Below are 18,319 nucleotides of genomic sequence, written 5' to 3'. Positions count from 1 at the left end.
CTTCGTACATTGGGCCTCACCGAGGCGATGACTACGGACCGAGACCTTTGGAAATGGGCTGTGCGTGAGAAGACCCGGCAAGCCAAGTAAGATCGTTGCCAGTGCCCCTGGACTGGTTCTTGTGCGGGTGGCACATGAGATGCACCATTTTGAGCGTGGCCGTTGCCAGTACCGCCTGACTGGCTCCTGTAGGATTTTCGAGCGAGATCGTTGCCAGTGCCCCTGGACTGGCTTGTGCGGGTGGCACATAAAAGACACCATTTCGAGCGTGGCCGTTTTCGTGCGGGTGACACGTAAAAGCACCCACTACACTCTCTGAGTGGTTGGCGTTAGGAAGGGCATCCAGCTGTAGAAACTCTGCCAAATCAGACTGGAGCCTGGTGTTGCCATCCGGTTTCACCAGTCCTCAGTCAAATCGTCCAACCCATGCTAGCATGGAAAGCGGACGTTAAACGATGATGATGATGATGATGATGACAAACGTCATGAAAACATTGGTCGCAGGTTCATTTTAGTGATGAATTGAAATTTAATTAATGCAATTGGTTCCAATGGTGGGTTGTACGTCCAACGAAGTGGTGAAAGGTTATCTCGTGCATGTGCGAAAAAGACAGTGAAATATGGAGGAGGCAGTGTAATGGTATGGGGAGTGATCTCTGCTGCTGGTCCTAGTCCACTTATTCACCTACAAGGGACTGTCAATGCTGAAATCCACAAGCAGATTCTTACAAAAATGCCTTTTCCACATCTCGGATGCTCATTAGTTCAACCTCCTATCTTTGTGCAGGACAATGCTCCCTGTCACACTGCGAAGAGAGTCAAAGATTTTTTTGGGTGATGAAGGGGTCGATCTCATGGACTGGCCACTTCAAAGTCTTGATCTCAACCCTCTAGAAAACGTTTGGGAGATTATTGGAGATATGGTGCGAAGGAGAAATCCAAAGAACCAAGATGAAAAATGAATGGAATTTGAACTTGGAACGTAAAGACAGACACAGGTGTGAACTCTCAATGCGGAGAAGTGGTAAGTCTACCTGAGAGGCTCCCTGATCTCCAAGTTACACACTAAGCAACATCATTCCAGAGATTCTTAGGAGAAACCACATTTCAACTGCTTCCATCTATTATACACATATACAAAAATATATACATACACACATCCACCCACGAGTGTGTGTATGAATGCGTATGTAGTCTTATCAGTCAATGACTCATCGTTTCATAATAGCAAGGCTTTTCATCACAGAAACCTGGACAATTGTTTTGCAATTATAGGAAATTCTGAGTAAGGTGTGTCATTGCCTGCTAAAAATACAATCTCCTTGCCAAGTCATATGAGACTTATAGAGTCAGTTTCCCCCAGATCCTGTGGGGTATATATTCCCCTCCTGGGTGTGTTGCAGGATTACTTTTGCACGCTGAGTGAACTGGAGCAATGTGAAATGAAACGTGTTGCAAAAGGAAACACCGCATCATCAGGTTCAGGAATTGAAATCACAATCTTACAATCAGGAGTCCAACATTCTAACCACTAAGCCACGAGGCTCCACTAAAATGACAATACTACACAGATATACATTTCAGCATGACATATAGGGTGCTTTTTCTTTTCCTTTGTACATTTAACAACTGTGCATGCCGATATATATATATAACCTCAATATACAGTCCCATTAATAATTACAGTGTGTTTAAAGACATTAAGTGCCTATACTTTATATTGTACTAATTTTTAGAATTTTCTCAAGACAGGTACACACATTCCACATCAAACTTTCATTACACACACACACACAGTTTTTTTCCTGTTATGTTGCCACGTTTAAATATATGAAGTAAAACTGATTTTCTTCTACAAATTACCTGTGTGTAAAATCACCGGATATCTTCAAGTTATGCTTGTAAAGAAAAGGCAATTGAAATAAGATTTTCTTCATGAAAAGACGAAAGATTATTAGGAGCCATTGTAACTCTGCGGATGAACGACTATGGACAGCAGGAAATCTCGCGCAAAAACAGGAAAGAAAAAATACATTACACAGAAATATATGCACACACACATACAGGTTTGTGCGTGTGTATGTTTGGTAATACAAACAGGAAAACAGAAATTAAAACAAACACACACACAGATATACTATTTAATCGGCACAAGGTGACTCAAGGACCGAGAATTTTATACAGTGGCATTTATTTGCTAAGTGCCAATGATGAAACTTACAGCCCTTGAGTCACCTTGTAATTTCTGCTAATTATTATTATTATTAATAATAATAATAATAATAATAATAATATATATATAAAAACTTTCACCGAAGAGGAGTGGCTTCGGTTATGAAGTGAAATGTCTATTTAAAGCGATGATGACCAAGACAATCATAAGATTTGTAACATATGCAATCACACACAGGCTTGCTTCTCAACCATGTGGTCTCAGGTTCATTCCCACTGCACAGCACCATGAGCTACTGTCTCTGACAGCTCTGGGTCGACTGAAGCCTCATGAGTGGATTTTGTAGACGGAACTGGAAAAAGGCTCGTGACGCGTGTATGTACGTCGCCGTAACTTAGCAGTTCAGCAAAAGAAATCGAGAGAAAAAATACCAGGCTTAAAAAAATAAATACTGGACTGTGTTCGACTTAAACCCTATTTCTGTATACACATACGTAAATAGAATGATTAAATTCCTCAGACAGCTTTTTAAATGTTTATGTGACATTGGATTTTAATTTTACACGAAGAAATGTAATTTGAGACAAAACTAACTTCCATCTGAGGAGATATTGTAATAAACAGAGTTGCATTAAAATATAAAATGAAAAGCTAACAAATACATAATTATTTAAAAATGAAAACTTCGGTGAAATGTGTATAATTATAAAGTATCAGCTCATCAAGTCCTAATTATTAAGAGGTAATTAAGAAAGTTCAAGCTGTTTTACTCGGAAGAGAAACTTTTTAATAGCTTCGCTATCTTGGGTTAAACTGTAGCGAAGTATATAATTAATTTGGAGAGGAGGCAGGGTAACAGCTAGTTTATATGTGTGTGTGTGTATATATATATATATATATATATATATCGAGAGAGAGAGAAGTCACAATAGCTTTAGTTCAGTGCAATGGTAGTACGTATGTACACAGTAACAGCTTTAGTTAAGTGAAATGCTTTATGCATGTATATATATATATGCGTAGTTGAATGCAATAGCGTGTGTGTGTGTGTGTGTGTGTGTGTGTGTGTATATATATATGCACATATAAATGAGTGCAATGGTAGGTCCATCGGTGAATAAATAAAAGTTAAGATGTCATAATCTTCCCATTCAACCACTGTTTGTAACACTGAGTATGGTTCCGGGTTAAGTCCTACCTTGGGCAAGCGTCTTCTACTATAAGCCTTGGGCCAATCAAAGCCTTGTGAGTGAATTTGATAGACGGAAACTGAAAGAAGCTCGTCGTATATAGATATGTGCGTCTTTTGTACCCCCCCCTCCTCCACCACCACCGCTTGACAACTGGTGTTGGTGTGTTTATGTCCCCGTAATCTAGCTGTTCGGCAAAATAGACCGATAGAATAAACACCAGGCTTAAAAAATAGGTCCTGGGATAGATTCATTCGACTAATAAATGTGTGACTTATGTACGTATGTTTATGTCTGCATGTATATTCTTCCTGCTTCCCCATAATTTCTCGCCCACTGGAACCTCTTCCCCTCTTACTCATGTCCGTGTTTACTTACTTTAAACCGAATATCAACAATCACAAAGAGACCATCGTCTCCCTCTCCCTCTCTCTCCACACCCAACAAGTGGTTATCAACTGGCTTTGTTGGTATGCTTCATGAGGTTTGTTTAACACCAGGTTAACATGCCAATCACATGTAACTTTCAAACAAAGAATGCACCCATGACAATTATTATCCTAATGTGGCTTACTTCCTTTTAAAGACATTAGAGCAGCGCTTCCGACCGCTGCATGTGGCCCTCAAGCACCCTTGCGGCGACCCCCGACTCTCTTCCCTGTGTTTTACTTTTTTTTTTGGTACAGCCCCCTAAAAAAAGTTTGGGATCAGGCCCGGATATTAAAAGGTTGAGAACCACTGCAGTAGTATGTTATTTGAGGGCATTTAACTGTTATTTCTAGTCGGCCAAACAACCGTTTAGATACTTCAACCCACGTACACAAGTGCACTCCTGCCCCGATCGACTTTGTAATTTTAAAAAAAAACGGGTATTTAAGAAATTCCCTACAATTACCTTTCACATGATGTTCGGGAAAATTGCCAAAAATCGGCAATGTGAAATTCCCCTCACCCTTCTCCACCCCCTCCCCAACTTCTTTAATTTTGACTTTTTTCCCTAACCCTAACCGTAAGTACAGAAATGTTTTGAAATTTGAAATTTGAAATTTTTTTTCAGAATCATAATCTCCGTATTTTTCTGTATATTTTGAAAAAAAAATTTTGAAAAAAAGTTAAAAATGGAGGAAGTGGCGTTGGGGGTGGGGGTAATTTAGAAATGTCGATTTTTGCCAATTTTTTTGCAGATTCGTATTCCCCGTAATCGAAAAGGTGGGGTGGGGGATTGTGTCGGAAAAAAAAAATTAAGGGTGGTTATGGGGGGGGGCGGAAGTCTTGCTCAAATATGGGTGGTTTGGGGGACTGGACGGGCGGGAGTCTTGCCCAAAACAATGCAATAATAATAATTGTAGAAATTGCCAAATAAAATTAAGATTCTTTCTGCGTCTTAAAAAAGAAATTAATTGAACAAAAAAGTATTTGGAGATAATGTTAGTCACAGTTTAAGTATTTAAATTAGCAGTTTGTTTGTACGTTCAAATATGTATACATATTGCGCGCGCACACACACATGTATGAGTATATGTGTGTATGTGTGACGGAAGGATCGGCGCCCTTAATCATTACAGCCCCCACCACCACGAAACCAGTCAGATTGTGTAGGTTCCGCTTACTCGACGACTGCAAAACAACAGCAACAACAATAAATTCAATTGTTTTTAAAGTCCTACTTGTCTGGCTACATACCACATACGTCCATACGCTTACACACTTTTTACTGAATGCGTATGTATTAATTAGTAACAACTTTATAAATGAACTGGATTCCTAAGAGATGTCCTAATTACTAACATATTTAAAGCAAAAGACGACGAGAAATAAAACACTAAAATAATATCTGGGTATAACAACTTATCGTTTAACCTCAGTCAGTTTGGACTAAGTAGGTCTATTATTAAATTGCATTCCAGCCGTGGCCATCCAATCATGTTTCCAATGTATACTGTACACGCCAGTGTACTATGTTTTTTCTGTTTTGTATTTTTCAAAACAGATAGGGTGTGGTTAGAGGGGTATTTAGCTGCTATTTTTAGCAAACCGAGCAACACAGCTGCTCCCCTCGTTGACCTGGACAATCGTTCCGTCGTACATATATTTATATCTGTTTCTATGTCCAACACAACACAATAAACCTAGTAACCAATTATTGATTGATTCATATAAAGACAAAAGGTCCCGGACATAATATTAAGTTGTTTAGTCCCAGGTTTGGTCCTGTTCAAGTCGACATGATTAAACGCAAGTAAGCTACGACCATCCCGAATCTGGGAGACATTTTTCAAAGTGTCTTTTAATTATGGTAGGTGACATAGTATGGCTTGAGAGAGACTTAATAGGTTTTTTTGGTTTTTGTTTTGTTTTTTTCTATCTAACTAGCTCAACAACTAAAGAACCATCTCACTTCTCTTGGTAACTTCTGCAGATAAGGTTTTATATCTCTCTGTAGGGGAGAACAAAGTGTAACAATGAGGACCTCATCAGCCAGAGCAAAAGGAGGGAAAATCCCATGGTAGCTTGAGAATAAAACTGTGCGACGCGGGCTGGTTCCTAAACAGTTTATGTACGTAGGAGTGTTAATTAGCATTATTAATTGATAATTATTCTTGCACTTAGATGAGGAATAATCCAGAAATTAATAACAACTGAGAAAGGGAACATTGTCACACATGGGGACAGGTGGTTAATGTAAATAGAAAAAATAAAAACGAAAAGACTTACAAGGACTTAGTAGATAAGTTAGGAGACACAGACAGGCGCACACACTAATGTGTACACATATGTAGATTGTGTGTGTGTGTACACATATATATACACACTCACACACACATATACATACATATGTGTATTGTATCAAGAGACAAATATATCCGGTACATATAAAGATGACTATAAATTTGATGAAAAATAATTGAAAACTTTTACAGAAGTTTTTTCAAAAAACTATTAGTAATAATGATAATTTTTTTGTTTGTAGCTTGCTTACCAACCACATGGTATGGGTTGAGTCCCACTTTGTGGCACCTTGGGCAAGTGTCTTCTATTATAGCCGCGGGCCGACCAAAGCCTTGAGTAGATTTGGTAGACAGAAACTGAAAGAAGCCCGTCGTATATATATATATATATATATATATATATATATATATATATATATATGTGTGTGTGTGTGTGTGTGTGTGTTTGTCCCGCCAACATCGCTTGACAACCGATACTGGTGTGTTTACGTCCTCATAACTTAGCAGACCGATACAATAAGTACTAGGCTTACAAAGAATACGTCCTGGGGTCGATTTGCTCGTCTAAAGGTGCTGCTCCAACATTGCCGCAGTCAAATGACTGAAATAAGTAAAAGAGTAATAATGATATGTCCCAAAAAATTCTGAACAAGTTTCCGTCCCAACCACTAAACACACACCACCAACAACATGCAAGTAATATTAATATTTTGCAAATTATTTCTTATTTAAACCATGCAAGGTGTTTGAGGGAAATAGACATTTGATTCATATTGTGCCCTTTTAAGTAAAAGACACCTACACACAGGTAGTTAAAATTGAAACGACTAGTAATTTTAAACGTTAAATGAGTCAGAGAGGAAACATTGCTACATTGGATGGGGTTTCGTCTTAGTACTTCTGCTTTTATAAGGGGTCAGGGAGGGAATCCTTACGGGTTAAAAGTAGGGAATGGCTTAGAAGACAAGTAAGTTAGTGTAATTAAAGTAAATGAAGAGGGAACTTACATTGAGAAAAGAAAAAAAATGATTTCAGTAGCTGTAACAGGTAAAACCAACTTGCATAATCAACCAATTTAAAATAATGTTCTGGTTTGGTGAGAGAGAGACTTCCGTCTATCGTGGAGGAGTTGTTGTTTTTTTTACCCAGAATCCTTCAGACGGAGCTTGACCACTCCAACCTCATTCGCCTGTTCGATGCTTCGTTAATTTTGTTTTGTAAACCTACGAAGTCAAAAACGACAGACGTTTTTTTTTTCCAACCACTAAAAATCGCTTCGGTCGTCATTCGACCAATAGGAAAATAACAGCCAAGGCGGAAACTCTTTCGTGGTGACTCGACTAGCTAGAAATAGCAGCTAAATTTCGACTAATCCAACAGGTGGCTACATTTCGAGGCATTCAACAGGTGGACTTCTGTGTGCTGGTTTTGACTACAAGAAACAACAGCCAAATTTCGTGCAGCTCAACAGGAGGCTTTCTACTAACTCACTCGGCCAGCTAGAAACAGCAGCCAAATCTTTCAAATTGCACGCTATCATAAAAATAAAAAAAACCTTCGATAGTGTGATCTTACGTTATCTCTATAAAGCAGAGATAATCATGATTGGAAAGGTCCTGGGGTTAAATAAAAAACACATGACTGATATTTCACATTGATTCCTCATTTTCCTTTTCCTCAGAAATAATTTTTATTAGCCGGAATTGGAAGTGTTTTAAAATAATTCTGCATTTATTTTCTATGAATTGAGAGAATGACAAAGTTATATAGGCATAAATCGAAAATGACCGCAATTTCTAAAGTTTAATTTCTGTAAAGAAATATATTTATTTTCCTGTTTGAAAACATGAAAAAAAGTTATTTTATAGTTTTCTCAGGAGTTGCACCATGTCCTACCCAGACTATTTGAAACCAGAAAGACGACCCACATTAAAAGAAATTAGTTATTTATTGGTGATTTTTTTTTCTTCTGTGATAAATTTTTTTCTTTTATTGAAAAAATGCTTAAATTTTAACTTAATGAAACTAAAATTATTTCTTTATTTGACACACCTTTGTGATAGACGATCTTTCGATACCAGTACCAAATATCGGCTTTTTCTGTAAAAAGTGTCTTCGGTGATCTTTACCAAAGATCGGCCTTTTCCGTAAAAAGTGTTGGTAGGAAAGAGGGAAACAATGTCGTAAAAGCGAAAGAGATGCAGAGAGCGCGAATTCTTTTGAAGGGTTTAGGGTTAGGGTTACGATTAGGGTTTGGGTTAGGGAATTCCGTCCCTTACCGTAACCCTAACTGTAACCCTAAACGCTAACCCTAACCCTGACCCCTAAAACCCTAACCCTAACATCCTAGTGAAGATTGTGCGGGTGTTAATCTGAAAAATTACCGAAAATAAAAATAATTTCAGTTATCTATCTCTCTTTCTTTCTTTCTCTCTCTCTCTCTCTCACATACACATACCAGCGCCAACTTCAAAAGAAATCGCGCTCTCTGTATCTCTTTCACTTTTACGACATCATTTCCTTCTTTCCCTCAAACACTTTTTACGGAAAAGGCCAATCTTTGGTAAAGATCGCCGAAGACACTTTTTACGGAAAAGAGACTGTTGTTGAATTTGTTTCTTACCCATTGTTGGGGATGAAAACGGGTAGCTATGCTGCAATTGAAAGAAATACAAATAGATGAGAAGAATTTTTTAAAATTCAATGAGCTGTTGAAGGTGGGAGATTGCATTTGATTGACACCGCCAATTGATGCAGTACAATGAGCCGAAAGGAAGAAAATTGTGTATAGAATGCTAAATGTGGAGACCAAGAGAGTCAAAGTGGCTGAAATAGAAGCAATAGAATAGTGTCTACAAGAGGTCAAGGAAGGGACCACCTTTTATGCAAGAGAAAGGAAGTACGGCACAGTGGAGGTGAGCGAGGAGGAAGCAAAATGGCACTCTACTGTGCCTTTGAGAACAGCAATGTGGGCACTCTTGCCGACCTATTGCAGGAGACATGCCACAAGAGTGAGGATAGGGAGAGTGCCCCTGGAGATAGAGGAGACATGGCTGGTGGGAGCCATCCTGTATAACTGCGAGGACAAAGTGGAGGTGTTAAAAGCAGAAAAATCGAGAGAAATCAACTGATGGTGTTACGGCTTGGAAGTTATGATCCACATAACTCTGCCAGACCTACATAAGATTGTGGAAGAGTTGGTGCTCCCCGATGAGACCCGACTGAGAGCCATGATGGAGGGGAGACCACCAATCTATATATATAAAAATGAGAATGTCTGTCTTGGATTTTGAACACAAAATCAAAGCCTAGGGAGAAGGGTAATGCTGTGTGTTTCATACAATTTCATGAACTAAAATTACTAAATGGATCTTTATGATATTTGGAACTTAGATTCAATGCATAAGGGCAGGTATAATGCAGTATGTTTGGTTTGAATTTGAGATGGCTTAAAGGGGGCAGAACCCCCATGAAAATTCATATATTTTTGCTGTTGATGAAATTTTAACTATACATATTAGACACAAATGAAGTTATATTTCTAAAATTTCATCTTCATAGAAGTTAGAAAGACCTCTTCATGGGGACTTAACACCCACAATTTAGTCATTTTATCTAAGCAAAGACAAATACAGTTGTACTCTTGGAAGCTGTAGGGTCACCTGAGCACAAAAGATGAGCGTTATTTGTAATTCAATGGTACGACAGTGTAAGAGTTTGCTTTGAGATATACTTACATTGTGATTTCTGCAATGTGGTTCATAAATTGTCAAGTAAATGAGAGGCCTCCACAGATTCAGTTGCGAAGTGTTGAGTAAAGTTATTTCCTTGCAGACCTCCTTTGAGTCTTTTTATTATCACTGGGTCACACATAGTCCCCAGGTGGTAACATTGCTTTCAAGACCTTCCCAGATGAGTGACTGGTTATTCAAAGACATTTATAGATTGTAAATTTACTCTGACTGCTTATTGTGATCATTCATCTTTTGGTTTCCTGTAGCTTTGGTCTCTTTTACAAACCCAGTGGACATACATATATTTCCTATTTCAAAGAAATTTGAACAATAGATATAATACTCAAGTCAAAAAGATTCTCAACAATTCAACTTTTCTGGTTGACATTAAGACACCCACCCCCAATAGGGGCCTTAACTCCCACATTTTAGAGCTCCATGACTTCCATCTTTCAGGAGCAAAATCCTTTTAACAGGTTCCATAAGACTGGAATTTTGGAATCTGCGCATAAAGATCAGTAGTATGGGATACATGTGTCATGATTAGAATTTTTCTATGGTGTGTAAAGAGGGAAAGAACCCTCATCTGCAATTTTAATGAAATTCGAATCATAGGTATTCCAGTTCATTAGAGAAAATATAACAGAAAAGTCTAATTCTTCCAGTGCATGTAACACGGGCAACGCCGGGTATCTCTGCTAGTATCTTATAACTGCAGAGGTAGGGGGGGGGGACATGCAAACAAGGTGTCCCCATAAACAAGTGCAGATAGAGGTGGAAGAAGCAGTGGTGATGGAAGAAGTAGTGGAGGATGGACAGAAGGAGGAAGAGGAAACAGATAGGAAAAGAATGAGAGTAGAGTCGCCACCAAAAAGTCCAAAGAAAAGAAAGGCGGTGAAAGAGAAAAAGAAAAAAAGCAGTAGAGGAAAAAGAAAATATGCAAAACCGAACCCAAGAACCAGAGCCAACAAGTAGGAAAAGAGAAAGACAAGAGCAAATAGCTAAAGAGGCGAAAATTGAGGAGTGGAAGGAGAGAGTAAGAGGGCAATGAGAATATGTATCTCAAACAGGTCAGCCGGCTGGACGGAATTTAAGAACGTTGGTGTTTTACGACAAGGACGTGGAAATAGAGAAGAAAATAACTAAAGTGAAAAACTTGGTAAGAATTAGATTGGACCACGACATGTTTGAGTCAAATGAAAGAGCGGTGTTATTGGAGAAGGAGAGAATGGAGAAGCTTACAGGATTATTTGGAAACAGTACGAGACCATCTGGGTCTCATTTGTCCAATACGACAATATACCTAATGTTATCGGAATGGATTAACTTACCGAACATAGACTGATACAAACATGTATAATTAGAACTGTAAAATGGAACTGCGAGCTTTGGGGAGCTCGTAAGCCATTGCATCATTTCATTTGTTTATAATTTCATTTCGTATTTCATCACTTGTTTTATATACCCAACGTTTTGTGTTGTCTGTCTCTTACGACGTCGAGGGTTCCAGTTGATCCGATCAACGGAACAGCCTGCTCATGAAATTAACGTGCAAGTGGCTGAGCACTCCACAGGCACGTGTACCCTTAACGTAGTTCTCGGGGATATTCAGTGTGACACAGTGTCACAAGGTTGACCCTTTGAATTACAGGCACAACAGGAACAGGAAGTAAGAGTGAGAGAAAGTTGTGGTGAAAGAGTACAGCAGGGTTCGCCACCATCCCCTGCCGGAGCCTGGTGGAGCTTTAGGTGTTTTCGCTCAATAAACACTCACCACGCCCGGTCTGGGAATCGAAACCGCGAGTCCGCTGCCCTAACCACTGGCCATTGCGCCTCCACTCTTTGGCTATAGGGCTTTCTTATAAGTAGGTTATCTCCCTTGGCTATGCGGCGCTCCATGTAGATAATTAAACTTCCGGAGGCTAATCCACGCCATTGTTATTGTTTTACGTCTTATCATGGATATAAAGCAGCTTGATGATTCAGCTATCGAAGTACTTACTGTGCCTGAGTTAAAGAAATATTTAAGATTATATGGACAGTATGTTACTGGAAGAAAGACGGACTTGATTGAAAGGTACAAAAATTCTGTCGATATGTCAACAAAGTAAATTCATCGGACGATAAGTCTGAAGTATCGGACGATACTTCAGACAGGAATAAGCAGAAGCTTATATCTCCTCTCGGTGAAGTATTGCCTGATCTAAAGATCTTTGTAAGTTGCCGAATTCCACAGATAATGACATAATTACCTCGTGCTACGGATGAAATCAAAGCAACAGTTAAGGAGTGGCATATTTTACGATGACAGACACGTACACAGCATCGAATACCACGATGTGAGTGAAAGCTGCTCTCACTGTATTGTCCGGTGTCTGGTAATCCCTTCGATACCGACATCAAACCAAAAAAAGAATCCTGACCACAGAGTGTGGGTAATTATGTCAAATGTCACTGGCAATGTGCATTCAGCTGATTGCAACTGTTAAAGCAAGTCACTGAGCATGCGTACATGTAATACGGGAGAGTTCCAATCAGGGGTGGATAACACCTTATAGGAAAGCCCTATATGCCTGCAATAAAGAAAAAAGAATGTAGTGCGTGAGAAAGAGAGAGAGAGAGGCTATAGGACACAGCAGAGGTAATGTGGGAGAGAAAGAGAAGCAAGAAGGTTCCAAAGAAGTAGGGAGGAAAGAGTGGTGTGATGCAAAGAAAGCATCTTTGAGGCCGTGGAGAGTGAGAAGAGAGGTGCGGGCGAGTGTAAGAGCAGCAGCAGAAAGGAAGACTCGAGAGTACCATTGAGATGGGTGTGGAACAGAGTGAGTTGTGACATAAAGGAATGGTAGAAGGTACGATAGAGGTGGGGTGGGGGAGAAGAGGATGAAAGCAGCGGCTGGTAAGAGAAGTAAAGGAGGAGTAGAAGATGAATGGATTCGGTGAGAGTATCCAAGCCAACTGTACTCCCCACATCGTTTTATTTTTTATTTTTATGCCATACTGACTCAAGAGAGTACATTTTTTCCCCCTAGAGTGTTGCCAATTGACATAGTTGTCATCTCTTTCGTGAGCCTCAGCATCTTCAACACTACATCCCATATCTTTCTAAATCTTTTTCTTCTTCCACGGGGACCATTCATTTTCAACACTGTCGATCCCTTTATTATTGGCAAAAAAAAAGCCATGTTATACAGAGTGTACAGTGATACAAAGGGGGCAATTCAAAGACGCACATGGGGATCATAAAATGAAACGAATGAGTTGTGAATTATTAATTAAATGGTGATGAAATGGCTTCCCACCCACCAAAGTGGAAAGTTCCGTTTTGCCGTTCTAGCAGTTTAGTATTTATCATTGATTTATTGCAATTATACTTACCTTGTTCAGTCTTCCCCAAAATAATCCAATTCCGAAAAGTCTATCACAGGTGGCAACTCATCGTATTGCACTTTAATAGCTGTCCAATCAATCCTCTGTCCAAATCTGTCTTTCATCTTTGTCGCTTTTCCATCGTCCAGTAGTACTGCTATGGTATTTTCGTTTGTCATTCTCACTCTTATAATTCCTTTTATCTTTGTTACATGTTTTTCTATCTCGATGCTTTCTTTTTATATACAACCATTCTTTTTTCATATTTTCCTGTTGGTATCTTCCCGGACTCTCTTCTTCTTTCTGGTCGTTCTTACTGTTTCTCCTCATTTTTGCTTATGGAAGGTTCTGGTTCCAGCGTTTGACGTTTTGTTGCTTCTTTCTCTCTCTTTTCTTTTTCTTTCGGGGTGGTGACTCACCCTTTCCTTCTCTCTAAGTTTCGGTGACTGCTATATCCTCTTCCGGCCATTCCTCTATTACTTGTTCTTGTCTCTGAGGGCACTTTGCTCTTATGTGCCTCCTCATACTGCAACCGTAACATACTGGTGGCCTGCCCTCCACCATTAACCTTAGCCTGGTTTCATCAGGTAGGACCATCTCCTCCGCAATCTTGTGGAGGTCTGGCAAGGTGATATGGAGTATGACCTGCAGGTCATACCCCCACTAGTTGACCTCCGTTGTCTTTGGCATTTCCGTGTTTTCCTCCGTATTGTATAAAATTGCCGCTACCAGCCAGTCTTCCTCAATTTCAAGTGACACCCTACCGATTCGAACTCGGGCCGCTCGCTTTCCGCAGTACGTCGGTAGGAGTGCTCATTTCGATGATTTTTAAGGCTACGGTGGAGTATTTTTTCGCTTCGTTTTCATTAACGAAGCGTACCTTCACCGTGCCGTATTTTCTGCCTCTATTAAAAAACGTTATCACGTCTTTAATTTCTTTCCAGCATTCCTCTATCTCGTTGACATTAGCGATTTCAATTTTCTTTGTTGTTATATTTAATGTCCGGTACGTTATTGTCTTTCTCTCTGCCGTTTCTTTTGGTGGCGTTAGCCTTAGGCTATCACCTTCTTTCTTCAATAATCCGTTAAACTCCTTGAAGTCTTTAATGTAATCAACTTGCTCCCCCCCCCCCTCAAATTTGCTGGCCTGGCACCAAAAATTAGAAAGAGTTATCATTTGGAGCCTGGTGTAGCCATCTGGTTTCACCAGTCCTCAGTCAAATCGTCCAACCCATGCTAGCATGGAAAGTAGACGTTAAACAACGACGATGATGATTATAATGACTTAAATTGGTGGTGAGCAGGCAGAATTGTTAGTACACAAGACAAAATGCTTAGCAGCATTTCTTCCATCTCTATGTTTTGGGGTTGACATTGCCTTCTATCCTTTCGGAATTGATAAAATAAAGTAACAATCAACTACTGGGGTTGATGAATTGGCTAAACCACTCCCTCTCAAATCACTGAGTGAAAATTTGGAAGAATCCTCATCGTTTTGTGGAGCATTTTACATTTGACGAAATATTTACATTAAAATCTTTCAAGGTAAACTGATGTTACACCTAGGTTTTTGCTTATTAGTGCCACAGGTGTAAAGTACTGAGTATCAAATGTAAATTTTCATGTACTTCATTGACAAATATATATATGTATGTAGAAATAGGGAAAGAGGGCGGCTTATAAATGCCAAAACCTACCCTGGCGAAGAATGTACCCCACAACATAGATTAGTAGTTAGCGACTTTGGGATCAAGGCAAAATGGGTGCCCAGAATTAGACAGGCTTGGAGAAGAAGGGTGTGGAAGCTTAAAGACCCTGCAAACGGACAGAGACTTAGAGACAAGTTACTTGAAGCATTTAACGAAATAGAAGGGGATATAGCATCATACAACGTGGAAGACAATTGGAGATTTCTGCGGGACAACCTGTTGAAAGCCACCGACCAGATTTGTGGGTGGTGTAAGGTCCCCTCCCAACCCAGAGTAACGTGGTGGTGGAACAAGGAGGTAGACAGGGCTATTAGACAAAAGAAACAAGCTTGGAAGGACTGGAAGAACGGTGGTAGCAGGGAATTGTACCAATGTGCCAGAAGGGAGGCTAGGCGACAGGTTTATTTAGCCAGAGGGGAAGCAGATAAGGAAAGATTTGCCAATGTTCTGCGCCGTGAGGACCAAAGACTCGAGGTATTTCGGGTTGCAAGACAGTGTAGGAGAGAGAATAGTGATGTTGTAGGAGAGAAATGTGTTCGCATGGATGATGGTACGCTTGCATTAAATGAGGATGCAAAGAAAGAGGTCTGGAGATGCCACTACGATAGATTGCTTAATAAAGAGAATGAATGGGAGAAAGAGAGCCTGCCTTATGTCGACCCAATAGAGGGACCAGCTATCCGAGTTGATAGTACCAGGGTAGATAAAGCAATTAAGAGTATGAAGACCGGGAAAGCCCCCGGCCCATCAGGAATCACTGCAGAGATGCTCAAAATATCTGGCAGTGTTGGCTATAGCCTAGTCACCCGTATTACGAACCAGGTGATACACGAAGGAGTCATACCCTATGACTGGTGTAGCAGCATCATAGTCAACTGCTACAAAGGTAAAGAGGACGCTTTAGATACAAATAATTACAGAGGCATCAAGCTGTTAGATCAGGTTATGAAAGTTACAGAGAGGGTCATAGCCCAACTAATTAGGGAGCGAATCAATTTAGATGAGATGCAGTTTGGGTTCGTGCCAGGTAAAAGCACTACTGATGCCTTATTTCTAGTGAGACAGTTGCAAGAGAAATACCTAGCCAAGGATAAACCTCTGTACCTGGCTTTCGTTGACATGGAGAAAGCCTTTGACAGGGTCCCCCGATCCCTTATCTGGTGGTCAATGAGGAAACTTGGGATAGAAGAATGGCTAGTGAGAGCTGTGCGAGCCATGTACAGAGATGCGGCCAGTAAGGTGAGGGTTGGAAATGAGTACAGCAATGAATTCCGGGTAGAGGTAGGGGTCCACCAAGGTTCCGTCCTCAGCCCCCTATTATTTACCATAGTCCTCCAGGCAATCACAGAGGAGTTCAAGACAGGTTGCCCCTGGGAGCTCCTCTATGCTGATGACCTTGCCCTAATTGCGGAGTCACTATCAGAACTAGAGGAGAAGTTTCAGGTGTGGAAGCAAGGTCTAGAACTGAAGGGCCTTAGAGTCAACCTAGCTAAAACCAAAATCCTAATAAGTAGGAAGGTAGATAAAACACAAACCCCTTCAGGTAGATGGCCCTGCTCAGTATGTAGAAAAGGAGTAGGTAGTAACTCTATAAGATGTACCCGGTGCAAGCTATGGACACATAAGAGGTGCAGCAACATCAAAGGCAGGTTAACTAGCAAGTTAGTTTTTGTTTGTGGCAGATGTTCAGGTGCAATAAAGACTGCAAACAAACAGGAAACAACTTCTATCTCATTCCAGGGTGAAAAACTAGAGGTAGTCGATAGCTTCCGCTATCTGGGCGACCAAGTTAGTAGTGGGGGTGGGTGCGCTGAAAGTGTAGCTGCTAGAATAAGAATAGCCTGGGCAAAGTTTAGAGAGCTCTTACCCCTGCTGGCGACAAAGGGACTCTCACTCAGAGTAAAAGGCAGACTGTATGACGCATGCGTACGAACAACCATGCTACATGGCAGTGAAACATGGGCTGTAACTGCTGAGGACATACGTAAGCTCGCAAGGAATGAAGCCAGTATGCTCCGTTGGATGTGTAATGTCAATGTGAATACCCGTCAGAGTGTAAGTATCTTGAGAGAAAAGCTGAACATTAGAAGCATCAGTTGTGGCGTGCAAGAGAGACGATTGCGCTGGTATGGACATGTGGTGAGAATGGAGGAGGATAGCTGCGTGAAAAAGTGCCACACCCTAACAGTTGAGGGAACCCGTGGAAGAGGTAGGCCCAGGAAGACCTGGGCTGAGGTGGTGAGGCAAGACCTTCGTACATTGGGCCTCACCGAGGCGATGACTATGGACCGAGACCTTTGGAAATGGGCTGTGCGTGAGAAGACCCGGCAAGCCAAGTAAGATCGTTGCCAGTGCCCCTGGACTGGTTCTTGTGCGGGTGGCACATGAGATGCACCATTTTGAGCGTGGCCGTTGCCAGTACCGCCTGACTGGCTCCTGTAGGATTTTCGAGCGAGATCGTTGCCAGTGCCCCTGGACTGGCTTGTGCGGGTGGCACATAAAAGACACCATTTCGAGCGTGGCCGTTTTCGTGCGGGTGACACGTAAAAGCACCCACTACACTCTCTGAGTGGTTGGCGTTAGGAAGGGCATCCAGCTGTAGAAACTCTGCCAAATCAGACTGGAGCCTGGTGTTGCCATCCGGTTTCACCAGTCCTCAGTCAAATCGTCCAACCCATGCTAGCATGGAAAGCGGACGTTAAACGATGATGATGATGATGATGATGATGTATGTAGGTACGTATGTGTGTGTGTGTGTGTAAAGTCGCATGGCTCAGTGGTTAGAATGTTGAGCTCACAATCATGAAGTTGTGAGTTTGATTCCTGAATAAGGCTGTCTTGAGCAAGACGCTTTATTTCATGTTGCTCCAGTTCACTCATCTGTAGAAATGAGTTGCAATGTCACTGGTGCCAAGAAGTACTGACCTTTGCTTTTTCCCTTGGATAACATTGGTGGTGTGGAGTGGGGAGGCTGGTATGCATGGGTGACTGCTGGTCTTCCATAAACAGCCTTGCCCAGACTTGTGCTTCAGAGGGTAACTTTTTAAGTGCAACCCCACGGTCATTTATGACCGAAGGGGGTCCTTACCCTTTATATATATATATATACATATATATATATATATACATATATATATATATATAATATATATATATATATAATATATATATAATATATATATATATATATATATATATATATATATATATATATATATATAGAGAGAGAGAGAGAGAGAGAGAGAGAGAGAGAGAGAGAGAGAGAGAGAAAGAGAGAGACACATAGATAGATAGATAATGTTATAAATAAACACCCCAAATCTTGTAAATACACCCACCCAGGATTTTCTGGTAGTAAATTTATCAAGCTGAAAACAAAACTGTTTGTCAGCTGTCTTTTGACCAGGAAACCATGGGT

The 18,319-nt window shown here is 40.6% G+C and overlaps 2 protein-coding genes across 7 annotated transcripts in view; one reads left to right on the top strand and one right to left on the bottom strand.

Moving 5' to 3' along the window:
• LOC106869191 (serine/threonine-protein kinase PAK 2) overlaps positions 1 to 14,325 on the bottom strand; it is a 50,161-nt gene extending 35,836 nt beyond the window's left edge. The window contains exons 1-2 of one of the 6 annotated variants that reach the window (XM_089337928.1): positions 13,202 to 14,325; positions 9,830 to 10,134 (exon numbers count right to left, since the gene is read on the bottom strand). In XM_089337928.1, coding sequence (XP_089194054.1) covers positions 9,830 to 9,855 — 26 coding nt within the window. In that variant the 5' untranslated portion in view covers positions 9,856 to 10,134; positions 13,202 to 14,325. Of the gene's footprint in view, positions 1 to 1,863; positions 2,036 to 6,078; positions 6,694 to 7,099; positions 7,312 to 9,829; positions 10,135 to 13,201 lie in introns of those variants that run through there. The other 5 variants (XM_089337929.1, XM_052975262.2, XM_052975261.2 and 2 more) reach the window with 5 other exon arrangements.
• LOC106869190 (hydroxyproline dehydrogenase) overlaps positions 4,256 to 18,319 on the top strand; it is a 37,968-nt gene continuing 23,904 nt past the window's right edge. Inside the window, exon 1 of the mRNA XM_089337927.1 lies at positions 4,256 to 4,372. The gene's annotated coding sequence lies outside the window, so the exon portion shown is untranslated. The remainder of the gene's footprint in view (positions 4,373 to 18,319) is intronic.

The sequence above is a fragment of the Octopus bimaculoides genome, chromosome 20 (genome assembly GCF_046866305.1).
Source record: "Octopus bimaculoides isolate indiv1 chromosome 20, ASM4686630v1, whole genome shotgun sequence".
Taxonomy (NCBI): Eukaryota; Metazoa; Mollusca; class Cephalopoda; order Octopoda; family Octopodidae; genus Octopus; species Octopus bimaculoides.
Note: the sequence above shows the minus strand (reverse complement) of the source record. Positions and strands in the feature narration are given on the sequence as shown.